General features: G+C 40.4%; 1 protein-coding gene across 2 annotated transcripts in view; it reads left to right on the forward strand.

Moving 5' to 3' along the window:
* The window catches only part of RSRC1 (arginine and serine rich coiled-coil 1), a 300,880-nt gene that overhangs the window by 128,736 nt on the left and 148,105 nt on the right, over positions 1–24,039 (forward strand). For both annotated transcript variants that reach the window (XM_066600346.1, XM_066600354.1), the window contains exon 6: positions 20,422–20,473. In XM_066600346.1, coding sequence (XP_066456443.1) covers positions 20,422–20,473 — 52 coding nt within the window. The remainder of the gene's footprint in view (positions 1–20,421; positions 20,474–24,039) is intronic.

Here is a 24,039-nt window from a genome sequence, read left to right on the forward strand (position 1 = left end):
AGACACATGTGCTTTAACAGCCGGAGAGGCAGAGATTATGGAGATGTTTGTTTACACAGTGTCTGCAGATCTGTCAGCCTGTGAGTGCAGGGAGAAGCCTGTGAAGATTCCTCCTCCCCCAAAGCTTAGGAAATGTCCCAGAATCCCGGTTACTATAGAAGCTCAATACCTAATAACAGGCAGTGGATTGCAGAGGAGCTGGACGAGAGATCTCTGGTGGCCATGACTTTAGCCTTGACTTACAATGTTAAAACAACAAAATGTTTAATGAAGGTTTATTACAATATTGATGAGACACACAGGATATTAGATGCACATAAGTTGTCTGAAAAGTTAATGCCCCCTTAAAGCTAAAGTCATAGGGTAAAATTGCCTTTAATGCTAGTGGTATGTGGCTGACTGCAAAAGCATTTTCCTTTCCAAATCGGACGCAGAGGTTAATTGGATTTGATATGCACCGAGTCTCTAAATAGTAAGATAGGTAATAATGTCCAAGGGGTCATGAATGTGGGATTGTCTAAAAGTGAAAGCTATTCTTCACCTATTCTAGAGCAGTTGTCCCTTTACCTACGACTGACTTTGTCACCCTGCCATGATTTTATTTCACGTGAATGCAAACTGTAGAGATGTTTGCAAGTGTTTTAAGGACAAAGCCTCTTCAGGAAGACCTTGCACTCTAAAATACAGCATCATAATTGTACTAAACGTCATTATTAGTCCCTAATCACACAAGTCAACCCGGGGATTAAATACATTGGTAAAGCCTGGTCACAGCTTCCTAGGACATCAATAATCGTACATGCATTAAAGTGATCTAAGTGGTCATAAGATACTGTGTGTACATATAATGAAACTGATACATTGTATCATTTTGAGAGGATATAAGCATAGTGGTTTACAAGTTCGCATTGACAACCCGGCAGTAGTTCTGCTGACAACTATCGTGAATCTGGTAGCAATCAGCAAACCTGCTTCCTCGACTCCCGTGAAAATAATCTGCATTCTTTGTGCGCCACTCGGATTATGCAGCACATTTATCAGGTTATCCTATAATAAAGTTATTAACTTGTTTATTACACCTGTAATCGAGGGCCCTTTTCTCTTCATCAAGCATGGAATTGTTTAGGGAGTATAAATATAATTCCTATATTTTTCTATAGACTTTTTGTATTCTAGTTAGTAGCTTTAGCTTTATGATCATTTCTAACAAGCCTCTTCCATTTCTCTATATTACGCTACCTTTAATTTACCACATGGCTTTTTCTCTTCAAAGTCCATAAAATCACCTATTTTGGCTGTCGTTTGCCGCTTTGAACACATATTACATTATTTCCCACCTTGTCTATAGTAACATTCTCTGATGTCGCATATGCTGTTGAAAAACATATTCCGGGCAGAAACGCAGGGAGGGAAAAAAAAAAAAATTCTGATTGAAGCCACATTTCTCTGTTGCCAGATATTTAGAATATCTTTTTTTATTTATTTATTTAGTGACCTTTTCTGAATTATTTTGTGTCATCCCGATTTTGCTTATTGCTCTTTCCGCCTTAATTTACTTTGACTCCAGACTGCTCCTCTTAACAAGCAGATATGTACATGAGGCTCCTCATAAACCGAACGGTTATGTGAGCAAACAGCTATAATGCAAAAACATGTCAGAAAGAAAGTGTATTATTTTCTTTGGCACCAGCAAAAAAGAATTGCACTTGGAAATGTTGTTCCCCATTGCACCAGTGGTTTGTACGTAATTTCAGTAATTTGATCGTCGCTGATGAAAAGCTGACAAGATTTCCACAGCGCCCCATTAGATAAAAGCAGCATGAAACCACAGGTTAATCTGCAAACAGATTTCCATGCTTATTACTCTAATGATTCCATCATATTTGATGTCGCAGGCAGCAAGCCGCTGCTCGGCAGCAACAGTGTGTGCTCCATTTTGATCTTTCTACTCATTAAATGATGTAGTAATTTGACTGACCTCTGACCAGGTGCATATCTATTCATAATTGCATGTCATTCTGATGGGGAAATTACTTTAGAGAAACCAAAGTATTCATCCTGCTTCCCAAGTCAAAAAACTAACAAAAGAAATATTGCATTAATTTCCAAATGATGATATTACATTTAGTGCCTGGGCCCCATATATCACAATCTGAAAACTGCTCAGTTACTATATGCGCTTAATCTTAATGGTATCTCTGGATGTCAAGGGCATGCAGGAAATTAAATCGGAAAGTGCAGATAGACCTAAGAAGACATTATCTCTTGATGATTGCAGTTTTGATAGGTATTTCAGTGAATTTCATTTTCACAGAATGGTAGAAGATGAGTTAGCCAGCAGATTTTCTCATTTTTCTTCCACATGATTTATGTGAGTTGAGTATAAAACTTTTTATGGGGAAGCAGTTACTGAAGATGAGAGGTAAATTAATGCACTGGGTTTCCATCTCGGCTCCATACACAAATGTCAGAGCTGTACGTACGTAATGGCTGCCATCATTATTCAGAGTTGTTTACATTCAAAATATGTAATGAAATCTGTTCAGAATAATGAGGGAAATAAAAGTTTAGAAAATTGTAAAGGTCATGAAGTTTGAGAAATGATGCAATGCTTCCAAAATAACATTTAGGCAATATAAATTACATTATTATGCACCAAGTCTGCATTATGGAGACATGAAGATGAAGTGCTTTGGACTAGTAAAATGCTGTTAGCGCTATCTGAAGTATGAGAATGTGTAAAATATTTCGGATTTTCATATTCTTTGGATTTTTTTATTTTTTTTGCCGTGCATAAAAGCAAAAGAAGTTTATCTCGGAGCCGCTATAGTGTCTTCAGCTTTAAATCTCACCCAGAACGATTCGGCCAAGATGCCGCCGTAATCTAATTTCCTCCACTAATTGACGTGCCTCGACCAGGCTTTCTCTACTACCCGCTAAGTTTATTTGGCTTCATATTACTTTTTTGTTCGAAGATCGTTTCTAACAGTGGCATAATAATTCTCCTCCTCGGTAAGATTACATCGCCAATTAGAATAGATAATGCTTTTGTTTGGGAACTCATAGAGCTATTAGGCTGAGGACGTGCCGACCCTTATATAAAGAAGGAGATGCTGGCTTTTGTGAATAGGAACAGAGCCATGTCCTTATTTCATGTGTTTGCTTATTTTGTTTTTTTGTTTTCTACTTTTGGCTGAATTATTTGCAATTGGATGTGGAATGGGCCAATTTATCTTAATTGTGTCGAACTAGGCTTGGAAGATTGGTTGCTTCTGTTTCCTGCAGAAAATACTGGGCGTTTCTCGTACAGATGTAGACGTTTTAGTTAAATATTTCCACAATAATAGTTTTTATTGATTCTATCGAACTTAAGAGTCATTTTGCGAAATGCTGTAACCCCAGTTGATTGAGGTTGATGCATAACAGGACGACCTTAAATAGCGCGAAGCATGTACAACTTCCTTAATGAAAAGTTAGAACGCACACAGCCATATAACATGCGATAAGTAAATTTTACCCAATGTTTTTATTTTTCCTTGGGAGAACATAAAATAACGTCTATAACTTATTGCTGTGGGGAATCAAAAAGATGCAATGAAGCCAAAATCCTGGTTCTCCAAACCATTACTGTTTGTGCAGTGATTTACTGAACATAAGATTACAAGCTTATCCATATATCCAGGATACATAAATTTCCCAGACTTTTCCTCACTTGCATCTTCATATTACAAACAGCATTACTTTTAGAACTCAGAAATCTAGATTAAAGCTGCTATTTATCTTTAGGATCTCGTTTTATATAAATGTCCTACTGTATCCTAACAAGTAGTAGTACTACAGCTACTAACAATTTAATATGAACGTAGATATCAGTTGCCTATTAATTTTTTTTTAACAGAACCATCATTGTTTTTTTTATAAGTCCTGGCCCCAACTCAGAATCCACGTTATGATCCATTGGCCATATTGTAATTCGCGTGTCACTTTGTGGTGCCCACTGCCATGTCTCACACCGTTCACCGCGTGCACAAGAGATGGATGTATGGAATGGATATAAGCTACAAATCAATCGGATCAACTCACCAACCACCACATCAAATCAATGGCATAACATGCCCAAGGGGGTTCAGGGAAGGAAGAAAGCCACATTGGCCACATTTCAAAGAAACAAAACCTCTTCCAGCAATCTTTAAGTTACATGAAAAGTCATATTCTAAGACACACTCTGGTATGGCTCAAAACGCGTAAGCTTTCCTTGCTTTGTTTATTTATGCTCCTACTTTTTTTTTTTTTTAAGTCATCACGATGAAATAAAGTTTACATATTTTTATTCAGTTTGAAGAGTGATGGAATATATTTTCTTTTTGGGATTACATAATTTAGTAGAGTTAACTCTGTGTAGTGTAGGGGTGCTAAAACATAAAGGCATTGTCATCTGTTTTTTGGTTCTAGTTTGTAGTGTGTAGGTAGACATGTATCGTGTTAAACATTTATTTCCTTGTTTTACTAGTAAACTGCAATGTTTAGAGCGATAAATACAACTTGCAGTCCAGTGTTATGTGATGGGAACAACAGCAGCCAATGACATACATATAGAAAAATGAAAACCATTCTGTAACCATAAAGCTGTATTCAACTAGGCAGTTTTTACCATGATTTTATGTAAAAACTGCAAAAAAATCCAAACCTTTTCTTATATTTTTTACAAATAATTAAAAACCGCATGTTTGAATATCAGCCTCTTAAAGAAAAATGCTTGCAGTCGCCATTAGCAAAAGCTGGCTGTATAGGTTTTCATTGCTGTTTTTGATGGGGCATTGTGATCCTAGACATATATGGCTGCCATAGCCACTGCTCTCTCCATTCACTTCTATGGGAGTCACAGAAGCAACCAAATTTGCAGCTCTGTATCAGAAACTTTAAGAATGTATTACACAGTTAGACAGCACACAGTTTTGCACCTATTTACATTACACAAAATAGTGCTAGGTGTATGCTGGCCCAGTTTATGAGGGGCACTCTTTTGGCACAGTTAGCAAAGCATTATGGGAGCACTTTGATGGCACTATTAAAGAAGAACTTAAGGCAAAAGTGATACACTGCATTATATGTGCAGATCCTAACGGTACATTTACATTGGCCAATTATCCGGAATGAACATTTGCCCTGATGTTTGTTCTCCCAATAATCAGAATGTGTAAATGTGCAAAAAATCTGCTGACAAATGAGTAAGCGCTCGTTCGTTGTTTCATCTGCTTGTTTAATGCCAACATAAAAATACTTGCTGGTCGGCTGAACATCTCTCTGTGTGAATGCAGAGATTTTTAGGTGACTAGTGAGAGCTCTATGGGAACAAACAATCATTGAAGGGGTTTTGTTATTAGAAAACAAAAAATCAATACGTACCTATTCCTCCCCAGGCAGTCTTCTTACCGCATCTTCTTTTTGCTGATCTTCTCCAATTCCCCATTTTCCAATTCCCCAGTCAGCTCACTACAGGCCGTCCAGATCCTCTTCTTTTTGTGATGGAGCGTCCATGCTCTGCATTCTTCTTCCTGTAGGTCTGTGTAGGTTACGTCACTAGTGACGCAACGTTCACTGCCTAAAAAGGAATGCCGAGTCTCACTGCAAGTGTTCATATACTCTTGCAGAGAGACAGCGCGCAAGTGCAGTCTCAGCAATAGCTCGGCACTGCCTGCTAGGCTATGAACGCTACTTCACTAGTGATGTTGCGTACACTGCCCTGCAGGAAGGACACTACCAAGAATAAACGCTTCGTCACCGGAAGAAGAAGAATTGTCCGGCTTGCGGTGAGGTGATTCGGGGGAATGCAAGAGATAGGAGAAGATTGGCAGGGAGAAGATGCGGTAAGAAGACTGACGGGGGAGAAATAGGTAAGTATGGAATTTTTGTTTCCTAATGACAGAACCCCTTTAGCGAGCATTCTTCTCCATAAAGCCAATTATTTATGATATGTGAACAAGCGCCAGTCGAAATGCTTTGTTGGTCAGTGCTCAGTATAGCTGGCCAATGCCCACCCCAGATTCCGCAACAAAAATCCGCCCGTGTGCGTGAATCTTTAGACTCTGAGTCCTGTACTTGTGAGCAGCTTTGCATAGTTTTAAAAAAAAAAAAGCGGTATAAAAGGTGTGCCATGGTTAAAGCCTTTCTGAAAATGACACTTAAAGGTAGGCAAGCATGGTATAAATGTAAGATTGGTGCTTTCTCTCGCTCCTTTTCATTTTTTTCATTTATTCTCATTGTCTTCTTTTTTTTTCATTTGTCCTTGGCTGTCAAGAGATTTCTGCATTGCAAGTTATGTTGTGCATGGTTACAGGATAGTTAGTACGATTTTATCTCATATTAATAATCACATTGCATTAAGATTCTGCGTCCACTCACTGAACAATGAGGAAAGGAAACCTAGACTGCGTGTCTGTATCGTAGAACTGAAAGAAAACACACAGACGTAACTATTCTATCGTCCGTTTAAGGAAATCTAAGGATGGAACAATAGACTGCAAAACCTGCTGTGTTCATGTGTCCATATTTAGAATAGTTTTAATGCTCCGAAATGAAAATTCTCCCAAAAAATGCATTCTTTCCTCATGTCTGGAAGAGGAAACAGGATTTGCTTGGGTCGAGATAAGTAGCTGTTGACTTGAGCTCTCAAGAAGTTAAGGGCTGTTGATAGATCAGCAACAAGTGCCTGTTTACTTAGGGAAACTGTGTGAGTGAGTGCTCTCACTTTACCATGTTAATTGTTAAGAAAACATGTCAAGAAAACCCGCGCCATTCAACACATTTAGGTCTCATGCACACGGGTGCCCGTGAGCGCAGGAAAAGGCTTCCATTAAATTTGATGTATTCTCACTCATTTGCTTTCCTAATACATTACCGTCAGCTAATAGCTGGGTTTTAAACAGTTTATTGTAAATCTTTAATTTCACTTCATTTCAGCAACTTTGAATGATAAAAGAGGCGCTCCAGTCACACTAATTACATGTATTGTATTGGATTGAGTGAATATATGTATTTTTGCAGTTTGAAGGGGTTGTCCAGTTACCAAACAACATTGCCCCTATACCATCAACTGTATAAAATAACAAAAAACAAACAAACCATACTTGCCCCTCCTCGGCCATGGGGATCCAGCACTGTAGCCTCACTATCCTCCCGGTGTTTGTTGTGGAAGATGATGTTACAAGAAGTCATCTTAGCACTGCAGCCAATCAGAGGCCGCAGTGTTATCGCCAATTCTCCTGGCATCAGTGCTCACATCCTGGGCCAGGAGTTTGGAATGCTGACCTGTGAAATCATGTTCCACAACAAGCATCGGTAGAACAATGGCGCTACAGCGCTGAATCCTTGTGGCAGAGCAGGGGTAAATACTGTTCTTTTGTTATTTTAACACAGTTGGTGGTATCGGGCTATGTCCTCTGGTAACTGAACAACCCCTTTAACCTTTAAATTAGAAGTATGCCTTAGGTCATGCTCAGATGGCAGACTTTTAAAACCTAATCCATTTCATGAATTCGAGGCTGGCCTTCGGGCCACTGACGCAGATGCAATATGGCTTGCGGTTCTGCATGCAGATTTGGTACTCATCAGTTGAGATGTTCTGCTTATGGCCGCTCACCACGGAATTGGCGGTAAGAAGTGACACGTCGCCTCTTTTTTTCCATAACATGGATTTTAAATTGGCATCTGAAGAATCCACAAACATGTAAACCAATAGGATGCAGCCTGTGTGTGCGTGAATGTGCTGTATTAGGCCTCCTTCCCACGAGCGTGACGGGGTCCGCCGCGTAATATTACGCAGTGAAGCCCGTCACGGCGCCCCCCAGAGCCCCTATACTTACCTGCGGGAGATAGCGTGAAATCGCTTCCCCGCCCACCACCGCCGCGTCACCGCCCGTCACCGCCCACCACCGCCGCGTCACCGAGCGTGTCACGTGACGCGGCCGGCCGCGTCATTTGGCGTCAGATGACGCGCGGCGGTGGGCGGGAAAGCGTTTTTTCACGCTATCTCCCGCTGGTTACAGCGGGAGATAGCGTGAACGGACGGCTTCCATTGACTGCAATGGAAGCCGTCAGTGCGTACAGCCCGTCCTCACCCGCAGAAAATAGAGCATGCTGCGGGTGAGGACGGGAGAAATCGCGGTGCGTAATTCCACGCTGGAATTACGCATCGTGAGCATTGTGCTATTAGGTTCAATAGAACCTAATAGCTGCGGGCAACGCAGCGGATTTTCGCCGCGAATTACGCGGCGGAAATCCGTTCGTGGGAAGGAGGCCTTAGTCTACCTTATCCTCAAAGTTTTAGTTACCATATTATGGTGTTTATTGAGAGTTGCCAGCAGAACAAGGTGTCTTCCTCGTTTCTTGGACGCACATGTCTAGTCCATTTTAAAAGTCTCAGCTTCACAACTTTGTGGCGCACAGCGTCTGCAGAAAAACAGACACCTCTCCATACAGCACTGTGGAATATGTTGGCACTGTGTAGGTAATGTGAATGTATATATTGTCCAAAGCATGCAATAACACAACTTTTTTACCGTATACCTTTGCATGTTTTCATAACACTGATGAAGTCCAGAAAATGTAGTGTTATTTTTAACTTTTTTTTTTTTTTTTGAATAGCCTAAACCCCAAATTTGTAATTGCATAAGACTTTTTGTTGCTGTTTATTGCCACATTCTTCATAATCATGACCAAAACGCATTTTTATAGAAAAATGCTACAGTTATGCTACAACCTAAAAAATGAAACCGTATAAGGCCTCATGTCCATGGGCGGGTTGGATTCTGCAGGCTGGAGCCCCGCCGTGGGATCCCACCCTGCCCACGGCATTAGGACATCACTTATAGTCCGGATGCGTGCGGGTCGCCCGTCTTCTCCTCCGTGCATGTGTGCAGTGGAGATTTTTTTCTTTTTAGAGCTCCTGCTTTCCCGCAGGATCCCTGAAACACCCGGAGTGACAGTTCCGGGTGTGCCGCAGGTCGGTCGGCTTCCATTGACTCCAATGGAAGCTGTCATTGCGGGATCTGCGGCAAAATGAAGCATGCTGCGATTTGTTTTCCGGATCAGAAGGTCTGCAAAACAAATTTGCATGCTTTAATTAAGCTGTGTGTGCCCATGATTTTTTATGGGCGGCTTGAACTCCGGATCACCTGGGCGGGTGACCCATGCGGATCCCGGAGTTCAAACCTGACCGTGGTCATGAGCCCCATAAGTTTCTGAGGTAAACACATCCTGAAACTATGCTGGGATGATACAGATAACTTGCATCAAAGTAAAAAAGTGCATCAGTAATTAAGAGGACCCAAGGAGAAAAAATTACTTCTACAGTTTGGTCATTTATTTTTATTTGGTAAGAAGCCCCTCACAGTGTGGGTCATCTCAAAAGCAGCTTTTACACTTGCGTATTACACCCCCATTTTCGTGTGCTTCTTATGGACATGTCTCCCAGCCCAACTGCAAGTTTATTAACCTGAGTTCACATTATTAGAGATGAGTGAGCATACTCGCTAAGGGCAATTACTCGATCGAGCATTGCCCTTAGCGAGTACCTGCCCACTTGGAAGAAAAGGTTCGGCGGGCGGGGAGCAGCGGGGGAGAGTGGGGAGGAACGGAGGGGAGATCTCGCTCTCCCTCTCTCCCCCCTGCTCACTGCCGCAACTCACCTGTCACCCGTGCCGGCAGCCGAACCTTTTCTTCCGAGCGGGGAGATACTCGCTAAGGACAATGCTCGATTGAGTAATTGTCCTTAGCGAGTATGCTCGCTCATCTCTAATTATCATAGATTCCTACTATATTGTGAGTTTGAGTCAGTTGACCTGTAGTTGGGTTGGGATATTCATTCTTATTGTGGGCACAGTTTTTCTCATGTGCCAGAGGCCTAATTGCACTGCAGATTGTTTTGGTCAAGAATACTGGTAGGGTTACTTGAACAACTTTGGTTGTTTTGTGAATGACTAAAATGCCTTCATGGCAAAAATTATCAGGACATTTGCTTTCAGACAAAATACAGTGGATATAAAAAGCCTTCACTCTCCCATTAAAATGCCATGTCTTTATCATGTTAAAAAATCCAACAAAAGTGAGTCTGATATACCCCATATAAAGTTCAATTCTTCTAGTAGGATTTTCTTAGTTGCATTTTTCAGCACAAGCCATGGTCTATTAAGAGCTTACAGCACATCAAAGGGATCTGATTGTTGAAAGGCATAGGTCAGGAGAAGGGTACCAAAATATTTCCAAGGCATTACGTATACCAAGGAACACAGTGAAGACGATTGTCAAGAAGTGGATTAAATTTGGCACAACAGTAACATTACCAAGAACTGGATGCCCCTCATAAATTGATAAAATAACCAGAAGAAAATTGGTCCAGAAGGCGGCCAAGAGGCCTACAGCAAAATTAAAGGAGCTGCAGGAATTTCTGGCAAATATTGGTTGTGTAGTGCATGTGATAATGATCTCTCGTATTCTTCATATGTCTGGGCTGTGGGGTAGGGGGGCAGGATGGAAGCCTTTTCTAACTAAGAAAAACATCCAAACCAAGTATGTGTTGCCAAAACCTACATTATCTGCCAAAAGTATGTGGTAGAACATGTTATGGTCTGATGACACCAAGGTTGATGTTTTTGGCCATAAATCCAAAGGTATGTTTAGTGCAAAGTCAACACTGAGCATCACCAAAAGAACACCATATCCACAGTGAAGCATGGTGGAGGCAGCAATTATACTTTGGGGCTGTTACTGCTTACTGTTACCGGGGCTGCTGGAACTGGGGCTTTAGTTAAGGTAGAGGCAATTATGAAAAGTTCCAAAAATCTGTGCATTTTGGCACAAAACCTTCAGGCTTCTGCTAAAAGGATGAAGATGAAGAGGAATTTAACCTTTCAGCATGACAACAACTCGAAGCATACCTCAAAATCAACAAAAGAATAGCTTCGCCAGAAGATCAGTTTTGGAATGGCCCAGCCAGAGCCCAGACCTGAACCACATTGAAAATTTGTGGGTGACCTGAAGAGGACTGTACATATGAGATACTCTCACAATCTGACATATTTGGAGTACTTTTTCAAGGCAGAATGGGCAATGATTGCCAAGTCAAGATGTGCTATGCTGATAGACTGTAAAAAGAAAAAAAGTGGTCAGCTCACTTCCTCCAAATCCAGGGTCACGTGTGCATATATGTATGGAGCACCAGACACAGCCACAAGTCCTGAGCGGCAATTGCAGACATCAAGCACGAAAAAGTGTCAGCTCTACATACAAAACATGCTTTATTTGCCTTTTAGACAGGACATCACATAGCGCAGAAGACGCGTTTCCACAGACAAGCGGTCTTGATCACATCTGATTGAACTGCCGCAGTTCTCCGCGGTCAGCCTATCTGTCAGATAGGCTGACCGTGGAGATCCGTCTGTAGGCTCCTGTTCCCAGGCGGCGACAACGCCTGTGGACAGGCCGCCTTACTTTATAATGGTCACGTGTAATAACTTTTTTGTTATTGTTGTTGTAAATGAGACATTTTATACATTGTGTTATTCACTAGACATTAGTTCACGATGTTTAATCCAGGTTCAGTTTACAGAAGCCAAAGGAAGAGCATCTCTTAATATTATCATCATACAGTCCACAATAAAAATCGTATTATTTCCATAATAATCTACAAAGTCACATATTCTGTAGAAATAGATTGTGGCTGCTATTGGTTGAAGACTTCTGTCTGCTGAGGAACTACATTATTAGCAAGCAAGGGGATAATGAATAGGCCCTAAGGTTATGGAAAGTGTGCGGAGGAAGAAAAAACATCACACCCTTCTCTCCTGGGTGGAAAAACCTGCCACCAAAGTGGTCTGTGTTTGGATATTAAGGCTGCATGTCCACGGTGGGTTAATTGCATCCGTTCCCCGCGGCCGGATTATTGCCCCCCTGTCCACGAGCGGAAAATCATTGCAATTCTTCACTCGCGGCCGGCAAATCGCAGCATTCTGCCATCTGCCGCGATTCTCCACGGTCAGCCTATCTGTCAGATAGGCTGACAGCGGAGATCCGTCTGCCGCTCCTGCTCCCGGGCGGCGGAGATTCGCCACGGGATACTGCAACGCCCGTGGACAGGCAGCCTGACTGTAGGCCCTGCTCTTTCTATGCTCGCCATCTTGTATCTGTTCACACACAACTGCATTTCATTGACTTAAGCATGTATATATGTTTTTGTCTTTCTTAATGTAAAGTTGGAAGGTCTGGACTGTAGATGAAGTAGTACCATGTTTCCCTGAAAATAAGACACCCCCTGAAAATAAGGCACCCCTTGAAATTTGCAGAAGTCCCAAATATAAGGCACCCCCCGATAGTAAGGCATAGTAAAGTGTGCAGGCAAGTCAAGAGGCCTGTCCCCTGCTGCCATCCCCTCCTGATGTATAGGTAGATCTGCAGACAGTCTGCTGTTATCCTGTCCCTGCTGTGCTGTACAGGTGTGCTGTTGTGAGCTCCCCTTGCTGGCTGGAAAAGTCCATACTGTATGTTCTGTTCCTGCTGTACATGTCTGCTGTGATGAGCTCCCCCTGGTGGCCGGAAGCTGCAATACCATCCCTGCTTACAAGTGGTACAGGAACTTTTGTCTGCAGACAGGTACGTTACTTTACAGCCCTTATTTTTTATGGCTCTGTGTGTGAGTCAGGCAACCTGTGTGTGATTCTTAAGGCTGGGTTCTCACAGAGCGTATTTCCAGCAGAAATGTCGCGGTTTGGCCACAGCGATAAACAGCGAGATTTCCGCTGGGAAAGCGCTGCTTCAAAACCCACGGCACTCAGCCGCTTGTTTCGAAGTGACCTGGCTGCACGCTTTTCCGTTTCTGTGGCCGGTGAATCCGCACCACAACACCGGCTTCTCCCAGCTTTGCCGTGACAGATTTGCTGCCCCATGTGGACGAGATATCTGAGAAATTTCGTCCACAAAGCTTGCCAATTGAGGGATTAGCGGCCACAGACGGATTTGCCGCGGCGAAATAAGACACCCTCTGAAAATAAGACGAAGCAAAAATTAATATGACGCGTCTTATTTTTGGGGAAACAGGGTATTACTGAGCATCACATGCATCATATAACTTTTTCCATGTCTCTTGGCAGTTTGTGTGAGCACTGTTTTAATCATTTAGGAGTATATGCAAATCTGTGACATGACTTTTGGTTTTCACAATAGAACGATCTATGGGATTTGTGTGCGCATATGTAAAATATATGTGGCATTTTAACAGGGTAATCATTTCCACTGAACAGGATTTGCCTCTGGTGTATTTTTATATATGAAATAGAATTTATATCCCTTCTATTGGATTTTATTTTACACACTCGGTGACCCTTGTACCATGTTAAAGATTTTGTGAAACTGCATGCGATGTGCAGATAGAACTGATTTTATTAAATCGCTGAGGTTTGTAGCTTCTTAAATTGTGTTTTCCAGCTTTACTGTAATTTTCCCCCACACAAATCTGATACCTGGTTGAAGCAACTAGCAATGAAGGTGCATGCTGCTTCTTACTGTAGAATGGTATTTTATGTGTGACACAACACTTGGGACTTCTCGTTTATGTAACCGTGGCCCCAAGTAAGCCACCAAATGGGGAACAAGTCTAGTGAAACATCATGCCTGCCTTTTTTTTGCCTTCTCTGCAAATGATAACACTACTATTAACTACTATCACTTTATTGATTAGGTTATTTCAGTATTTTTTGTATTGTGTTGTTTTTGTCTGATAGGGCTTTATTTATATTCACTTTATCTATATACACTTTTTTTCAATATATCCATAGTAGTATTTTTTTAATTTTTAGTTTACTACTTCTATGGATCACAAAAAAAGGCCAACCAATTTAAAAAAATAAGAGAAGTTGGCCATACTTACTGATATACAGACACATAAATGCAAGGGCAGGTACAGACACCACTTACCAGAAGCATGCGGGACAGGCAAAGTGTGGAACAGTTTGCATGGGATTAGCAACCACTCACCTACTGCATACTGTGGGGTGGGGGGGATTTGGCTAATAAGTATTATACTTGCACATAACTAAGGTATTGAAAGGGCGCCAGTCACTAAGATACGTGTAGTGCACCATGCAGGCTCACAGCCTATTAATGATGTCCATCCCATTAGATCCAGTGGATTGTCTTGTACCTTATAAGTGTACTACACAAAGTACTGGCACCCAAATACATTTTAAAGCCAGCTTCCAAAAATAAGTATGCATACCAATAAATACAAGGTATTGGATTACTTTCTTACAGACAGACTTTAAACTTAAAGGGGTTGTCCCGCGAAAGCAAGTGGGGTTATACACTTCTGTATGGCCATATTAATGCATTTTGTAATATACATCGTGCATTAATTATGAGCCATACAGAAGTTATTCACTTACCTGTTCCGTTGCTAGCGTCCTCGTCTCCATGGTGCCATCTAATTTCAGCGTCTAATCGCCCGATTAGACGCGCTTGCGCAGTCCAGACTTCTCCCTTCTGAATGGGGCCGCTCGTGCCGGAGAGCTGCTCCTTGTAGCTCCGCCCCGTCACGTGTGCCGATTCCAGCCAATCAGGAGGCTGGAATCGGCAATGGAACGCACAGAGCCCACGGTGCACCATGGGAGAACACCTGCGGTCCACCGTGGGTGAAGATCCCGGCGGCCATCTTCGCAAGGTAAGTAAGAAGTCACCGGAGCGCGGGGATTCGGGTAAGTACTATCCGTTTTTTTTTTTTTAAACCCCTGCATCGGGTTTGTCTCGCGCCGAACAGGGGGGCTATTGAAAAAAAAACCTGTTTCGGCGCGGGACAACCCCTTTAAGGCGATTTTGTTCTTTGTGCAGCCATTACCCTAAAGCTCTAGGGTAATAGCTGCACTAAAGTTAAAGGGATAACAAAAAGGCATATGGGAAATTAATGGGCTAAATTATATGTTTAATTTTGCCTTTGAATTCTTGGCTGAGGAAAGGAAAACATAATCACAAAAAAAATGAGAGCATGTGTACAAGTATGAGTGATGGAAATGTGGGGTTAAGTACACTCTTTGTAAAAAAAAGTAAATAAATAAAAATTAAATAAATAAAAAAATAAATAAAGCACCTCTAAGGAGTTGTAACAGCATGCCGAGTTTTGCATCTCAGGCAGATATGCAAATGTTCAGAGTTGTGCGATTACATAACCGTCTTGACACCTGAGGCCCTAAAAGTGGTTGTACCTTTGGCCTATAAAACGGCTCTCAAAGGCTACTTGTGTGTAGTGGCCTCTTCTTCTGATTGTGTAGAGCTTGTTGACCACTAGACATGCTTCTACGATGCAAGCAAAGCGATTTCACCCAATTACCAGAGTTTGAGAGAAAGCTCATAATTGGGATATGAGAAGCTGGATGGTTGTATTGATGAATTGCCCACTCCCTAGGCCATTCTGACCAGACTGTTAGGAGTTGGGACCAGTGCAGGCATGAGGATACACACACAATGCGACCGGGCTCAGGACACCCTCAACAGACCATCAGAACACAGGAGTATCTGATTGTCCATCAAGCACAAGCAGCTCCATCTGTTTCATCGTTCGCCATCCAGACTCAGAAGTGGCACCATCATTACAGGTTCCCGGTCGGAACCATTTCCAGGCACTTGGCTGAAGGACATTTGGTCTCACAGAGCCCATTAAATATGTACTACCTTTCACACCCACCGTTGCCGCTTTTTGCAGTGGTGTTATAAATTGTGAAACTGGACTGCTATGGAGTGAAACCGGTTTGTCTTTAGCAATGAATATAGGTTTAGTTTGGGCACTGACGACAGCTCTGTTAGTGTCTGAAGACCTACATGGAAGCACTTCAATCTTGCTTTTGCTGTGAGCAGCACACTGCCTCCACTGGTGCCTCAAGATAGCATACAGAACCAGTATGTCTCCATGCTCGCCCACATCACATCTTGCATCCAAGCTAGAGGCAGCCCAACAGGGTACTAGAGCCTCCATGCCTGGCAGTATCACATCTTGCATCCAAGCTAGAGGCGGACCAACAGGGTACTAGAGCCTCCATGCCTGGCAGTATCACATCTTGCATCCAAGCTAGAGGCGGACCAACAGGGTACTAGAGCCGCTCTTCAAATGTTCAGTTTTCTGCAATATGTTATCCTTTTGATATTTCAATCACTAACTAATCAATGTTAGAATCGCACACAAAGGCTGATTCGATTCCGACAACTCCTTCTAGGTACTTGATTTCTTTTGACAATGAGTGTATGTATATGAGTGATTGAATTGTATTTAGGAAAAAATTGAATATAACCAGTAAACAGCCTGTTTACCAATATGATGTGAAGAATTGGCCCAGTAATTGGAAAAAGTATAGAGAGCTCTCTCTACAACAAGATTTTCATCTTCATACTACAGCAGTTTCATGATGCCCTAATTGTAGGCAAATGGATGCAGTTAAAAGGGTTGTGCCCTGTAGACATCCTCTTTGTAATTTGCTGCTTCCTAGTGAGCTGATTACTGGTGGTTGTAACTGCTAGAACCCTCTACAATCAGCCGTCATTAGGGCAAGCTTCTGATACCTGCGTTGTCTTCCCTATAGTAAATGTAAGATTACATGGCACCTGTTGAAGTTAAATAATGCTTTCACAGATTGACCAATTTTTCAATAAATCTAATTCACCCTTCCACATTATTGAGCCATCCAGTAGTCAATATTTTATTTCCCCAGTAGAATTTTTTAACCCACTTTTTTGGCCTGCGTTCTAGATCTTGCTTATGTTTGAATGGATGGTACTAGAAGACATTTTTCTTTAAGGACCTATGTTGCTATTAATGCGAATGAAACCCACACTTGAGGCAGTACTTGCTGTAAAATTGGCTTTAGAATGTATTTCCATGAGAAATTTTTGTTGACTATTTTGCCTTGCTTTTCAAAATCATGTTATTTTTAATAATAACCATTATCACAATTTCAGTACGATTGTGTAAATTGCAATAAAAAGTACATTTTGAGATGCACTCTTAGCGCTCATGCAAGCTATAGGGCTTAGTAAGGACTTGTGTATACTCCTCTCAGTGCTGAATATATATACCGTAATCTAATGCAACATTTCATGATAAAATTGGGTATATACTGAGGCACATTAGTGGCAGCTCTATTATGACTACTTCCAAAATGGAACCATAATATTGCAATGAGCGTGAATCGTTAGGCCTCATGCATTGTGCGCATAGAACATGTAGACACTTTGTATTGCTGTATATTGCCTTGTACGACACGGTGTTCTCCTTTAAAGGAAACGATGAAGCGGTTTTACTATATTTTCTGTGTTGGATTCTTACCAGATCAACAAAAAAAACCCTCAGTCTGCTTCTATGTAAAGTCAATCACACAAGGTGTACGTGAGGTCCAATTATTGCTCTGATATTTCATCATCTGTGCCATTGTCTCCTTTTGGCTAATAAAACTTGTTTTGAAACTAGAAATCATTGTGACAAATATGCAATAATAGCCGACATCTGGAAGGGGGCATATATTTAGCCCGTCACCTAATTCCAGACGTTCCCTTTATGCTTTGTCAGGTATGTTGCATTTTTTGTTGTACCATGTTAGAGTTTTAATATTACGTACTTTTATTTGTTTATATCGCGGTCTCCGTTTAATATAACATTTCATGTTTGGTTAACCGCTTTAACATTTCCAATACCATAGACCAAGATAAGCTTTAGATTAAAGCCAGAAAAAAAAAGGTCCGTTCTGCTGGCAGTATTTTACACAAATGAGGAACATGTACTATCATATCGTGCCATTGGCTTTTGAAGTTCAACTGTAACATGGTTTATATGTGGATGGCAATATATATATTTATGTAAAAAGATATAATATTTTCTGGAGCTTTTATAACATAAGACTTCTTGAACGGCTCACGGACTTTGCAATATTTCAAAGGCATCTCAAGGCTAAAGCAAATTTGTTTTTTAAACATTATTTCAGCGTCATTGTGTTCACCAGCTTTTCTTCATATCCAGTGCAGCATCACATTGGTGGAAGTACACAACCATAAACCTGTTTCATTTATACGAAGGCTATTTGTATTCCTTTTAATGACATGTTTTAGAGCTGAAAATCGCCAAGTCTTTCATTTCTACAGCCATAGAGGTATTTGCAAGGATATGCTTCCAATGACTGCTCTGACCTTAACCAGTAATACAATGAAATGCCACCAGTGCTAGGAAACCTCTGCCCCACAGCTCTTCCCTTTTTCAGAGGCTGGAGAGTTAGCTAATGACTATAATGGGCTAGCCTTATAGACTCAAGGGTTATAGATAGATAGATAGATAGATAGATAGATAGATACACATATAGATAGATACACATATAGATATATATAGATAGACACTGAAGGAAAGCTTAGACTGGCACTTAGTAATCAATGTTCCTTGAGAATTCTACTTTATCTGAATTATAAAAGTTTTACTACAGTTGTTTTAGTTTTATATGATCTCTGCTGATAGGTGCAGTTCATTATGCTGATCCATTTTAATGATGTGTGCACAGTGCAACATTAGTAGAAAGTTCACATTAGCAAGTAACACTATTTCGGGATGTATCCAAAAAATTATTTCTAACAAATAATGTCCTATAGTACAGCTGTTCTTTTTTTTTTTGCCCATTTTTTTAGTTTAACCCCTTAGTGACCTATTTTTTGCTTTAAGGACCAAATGATTTCGAGAGCCATAACTTGTTCACACAGCTATATGTGGACTTGTTTTTGTGGGACAAATTGTATATTTTCATGGGACCACTCTGGGGGATATGTTATGTGTTGTAGAACTTTTAGCACATTTTTTTGGAAGGAGATCAAAGACCCCTCAGAAAGTTTGCCATTGTTTTTGGGTTTTGTTTCTACGGCGTTCACATTTGTAAAAATACACTTATTTTGTTTTTTATCTGAATCAGCACGTTTTACTACGATACCAAGTTTATATAGTTTTTTTTATTGTTTGCTCTTTTGCTGTATAAAAACACATTTTTAGGAAAAACAATTGAATCTGCATCGCCGTATTGCAAGATCTATAACACTTAAATTTTTATGGCAACGCAGCTTTGTGAGGTCTTGTTTTTTGTAAGAGTTGCAGATTTTATTGGTACTATTTTGAGGTACATGTATCTTTTAGATTGCTTTTTTATTGCGTTTTTTTGGGAGGCGAACAAAAGAAGAATAGCAATTCTGGCATTAGCTTTTAAAAATTATTTTTACGGCATTTACCATGTACGATAAACAGCAAAATGTTTTCATTGCCCGGGTCATTACAAACCCGGTAATACCTATTATGTGTTAGTTTTTTAATATTTTGTTTGGTATTTTATCCATTTAAAAATATTTTATTTGTGTGGAAAAAGGCATATTTCCTTTTCTTTAAACTTTATGGAACATTTTTTAACAGTATTTTAGTTCCTTAAGGGGACTTGAAGATGCGATAGTTCGAGTGCTAAAATAGTACACTGCATTACTTATGTAATGCATATTACTAAGCCTATGACGGTAGCCTGTTAAACTGGAAGTGTGGTAAATGGCAGACATGAAGGCTATTATCAGGCTTCTGGCTGTCATGGGAACCCGTTGGCACCTTGCAATTACACTGCAATGGGTGACAGAAAGATCCCCCTGATAGCTGCTTAAATGCTGCAGTTGCAATCGATTGTGGCATACAAGAAATTAAACTGCCAGGATGTGAGGTGTCTCTTCATTAGAGCAGGAGCCTGGCAGTCAGCTAAATCTCCGCCATAAAAAGATGTATGTGCAGGTTAAACACTCATTAGTGTGGTCAGTAAAAAGGCGTAATGACCATCTCTAAAGGGTTAATAGAAGGTATGCAATGTTTTTATTATGAATAAGTGTAACATAATTATAATTTTGCTATAATAAGAATAGTTCTGCTGCCACTATTAAGAAAATGTTACTCTTTCAAAGACTTTGGAGTTACACAAAATGTTTCCTAATTTGCAAAATTAGAACTTTTTAGTTTCAAAGGTACAAAATTGCCTAAATAAATAATGCAATTAAGATGCGACCATATTCTACCTTTATTCTGCTTGATTTATTACCTTTCTTTTAACAGCTAAATACTAGTAAGAGAGGCGTGCAGTAATTTACATTGGATAGAAGTACGAGCTTCCTAACAATTAAATGCAATAGTGGCAGCATAGGTTGGGGCTACAAAATAGGGAGGTTGCCTAGCAGTGAATGACTTTTCAAATAGTGGATATTGCATAGAAATTAGGAGGGATATGTTCATTTATGGATGTTTTGGTCTATCTCAGTGCTGTGTCTTCTTTATAAAACACTATGCCTTTGATTAGTACCATAATGTATGGTAAATATGCTTTTTGTCTTTGTTTTTAGTCTCCTGCTGAACAGGCCAAAGCAACGCTGCAGATGGTTCTCCAAGCTGCTGGTGAGTGATGGTAGATGAAGGTTTACATTTGTGAGCCTGAAATAATTACCGAGCAGAAACTACATTCTGTAACACACCTCATTATAAGGCTGTATTATGCACTGGCACTGCTGTAAAGTCTATTTGTATCATTATTTTAAAGAGAAAAGAAACTCATTTGCAAGAACAATGACAACAGAAAGTAACAATTATTTGCATTCCTTTTGGCATAGCAATTACGTAGGCTGAAATATACACAAAAATCCCCCCAAAAAGTGGGTGATCCTTTTTCATAACTTGAATGAGTAAGTAACTCAGCTTAGGTTCCTGTTGGGGGGGCAGCAGACTATTTTCATTATTTGTATCTATTGTCTGCAGCAGGTCTGACCTGATAGGTAATGTAGAACTGCTTTGCTGATATTCACTTCAGTCATTATAAGAAAAAGATATATATATAGATATATATATAAAATTATTATTATTTTTTCCTATCCACATGACCCCCACCAATCTTGAGAACAGAGGTCCCATGTTACTCTCCTCATGACAATGGCAACTTTATAGTTTTGACAGGGAAAGGGCTGCCTCCTTCTCCCACCGGAACGTCCGTGATCTAATCATGGGGTGTCAATGGTTGCCATGGCAACGAGAAGTCAAATCATGACCTCTGGGTCTGCCATGTACAGTGGCTTGTGAAGGCCAATGTCATCACAGACTGTACTATTAGACAGTACATAACAGTGCATAACAGACTGTACTATCAGTCCTATCAGTTTGCTGCACCCACGCTCAGTGATGTGGTGATTGAATGGAGCCTACCACGTGTGTGGCGCAGTCAGTTTGCTTCAATGTGGCTAACAGAATAGCAGAGTACAAGCACCACGCTATATCTGGCAGTACCACTGAAAGTGAATGGAGCAGCACCATACATGTGCAAATGGCACCCCATTCCATCTCCTCCTCATTGCGTGGTGGGGGCAGTGAACCTGCAGTGAAGAGAAGGGGGACACAGGTTCCCCTTTCTCAGGATCTGTGAGGGTCTCATTGATGAGACTTCACCGATCACACTATTATCACCTATCCTATGGTTAGGTCATAAAAGTCAATTCTGGTTGAACCCTTTTAAGTGACACTCAATCTGGTCAGCTTCCACAGAGGTTGGCACTACTTTCCCTGCCTAGATACATTGCCTCATAATGAAAAACAGTTCAGAGTCTGAAAAGGCTGTGTTGCCATAGTGGCAGTTCTATCCAGTTGCGTCTGTTGGAATACAGAAGTATGTACAATAACTAAGAAATACGTAGATAGGATTGTTAACCCTTTCTAATCCACTGTCTGACGTCTAAAGACATTATGATTTAAGGCTGTACAGCTTCGATGTTGCAAGATGCTTGTCGGGGTTCTCTTACTGTATATTGCCAGCCTCTCTGCTGTCGAAGCCTATCCAACGTGTCACCTCATGCCAGCATATAGCGCCATTGTATGAAAACCAGGATACAAATTGGATTGGAAAGGGTTAAAATGATAATGGGAAAGGCTTAGTGGCTAGTGCTCTATAATGGGTTAGCATTGTCAAATCTTGAACATGCATTGTATATGGATTATGATTTCATCATAGATGCAATATACATAGAATATATTGAATAGGGTTCACTATTTCAAGTTACACTTATTTAAAACACATACAATGATATAACCTTTAAAAACACATTCTCCACATTTTAAAGGGATTGTCTGAGAACAGGTTTTACCTATCATGCAGACACCCCAGCCACTGCTCATCCTAAAGAATATGGTAGCGGGTGGCCATGCATGCTTTAGTAGGACTGCCAGCGGACATAACAGATTCTGGGTGAGCCGCTGCTGGGGTGTCTGCTAGTAAAACCTGTCAGGAGACAACCCTTTTAAAGTCCGCTGTTAAAGTCTTCAAAAAAACAGTCTCTTCCAATTACTTTACTTATAGCCATGGTTAAATCAATGTTTTATGTAATTACATTTGTATTTACTTTATATTGAATTTTCATATACCTTTTATTACATTTTCAGAACCTGTTATTAATGGTAATATTATTATTGAAACTGATGCTTACTTGCTTCCTTTTTTACTTCTAATTGAAACTTTAGGTATTTGTAGCATCTATGCCATAATTTACTAAGGCCTTATTAATATAAGTGTTTTGTATAACACAGATCCAGAATATGACTGCAGTGCTATTTAATGGGGCTGTACATCACATAAAAATATAATTTACAAATGACTTCTGAATGTGAAGATCATGATTGGTCTAAGATACAGCATCCCCCACTGCATTATGCTGCCCATAGTGTGCAATGGGGTTCCATGCTGCTCACATCAGCCGATATGCAAGGTTGTCCTTTTCTTTGCATTATAATGCCATCTACCTGGTCAAAGCTGGCTCTTTTTCACATTATATGGTCAGAGGTCTGATGGGGTTACTCTGTAGTCTGTGTTGGTAGATCAATCCTTAGTACGTGAAGAACCACAAATTGCTAATTAAATTATCATATAGTGCTACCCTTAATGTAGAGTTTTTCAGTTAAACCACGTTCCATGTTATTGTAATGTACAAAAAATGCAAATAGATAATTTGCTATTATCTCTTGACTAACATTCTAGTCTCTTCCTCCATTTACTTCCTTCATACCTTAAAACATTAGTTTATTATAGTTGAATATACCAATTTTATATATATTTTTTAATCCCTGTTAAAGTGAGATTGTGTATTGGTAGCTCTAGAAAATATTCCCATCTTTTCCAATAAAGTTTCCAAATAGCGTTATATTCCTCTGTTTCAAATATATGCATTATTCTCCATATCTTTAATATGCTTTTGAAGCGTATAATTATAAAATAGATGTGACAGCCCAGCCCTCAAAAAGAACAATTTGTTTATTCTCCACATAGCTGTCACCCCTGATTTCTCTAATTTAACACCTTGAAATGTATTAAAAATACAATGAGATATATATCATTTTGGCCTTAGTGCTTTGGATTTTAAGCAATGTTTGAAAATATTTTGACACCTTAATGCTTAAAAACAGTCTGAAGTTGAAGCTGTACATTTATTTAGCAAGATTTTACACTGTGTATGCGGACGTACATGGACATGTATATTCAGCAAACTAAATGTTTGTGCATGCATATATGTTCTACAGTACAGTAGTACTTGTGTGGGATATATTAGAACGCAAGTGAACAATCAGTTCTTGATATTGATGTGTTGGAAGCAGGAAAATGGGCACAGGTAAAGGTCTGAGCAACTTTTACAAGAGCTAAGTTGTGATGGCTAGATGACTGGGTCAGAGCATATCCAAAACATCACGTCTTGTGGTGTCTTCCCAGTATGTTGTGGATAGCACCTACCAGAAGTGGTCCAAGAAAGGACAATCAATGGACTAATGACAGGAGGGTCATGAGCACCCAGAATGCTCATTGACACGTGTGGGGAATAAAGGCTAGTCCGTCTGGTCTAATCTCACAAAAAAGCTATCTAGCACAGATTTCTAAAAAGGTTCATGCTGGCTGTGATGGAAAGGTGTCAGAACACGCATTGCATTACTGCTTC

This window comes from Eleutherodactylus coqui, chromosome 1, assembly GCF_035609145.1.
Source record: "Eleutherodactylus coqui strain aEleCoq1 chromosome 1, aEleCoq1.hap1, whole genome shotgun sequence".
NCBI classification, from domain to species: Eukaryota; Metazoa; Chordata; class Amphibia; order Anura; family Eleutherodactylidae; genus Eleutherodactylus; species Eleutherodactylus coqui.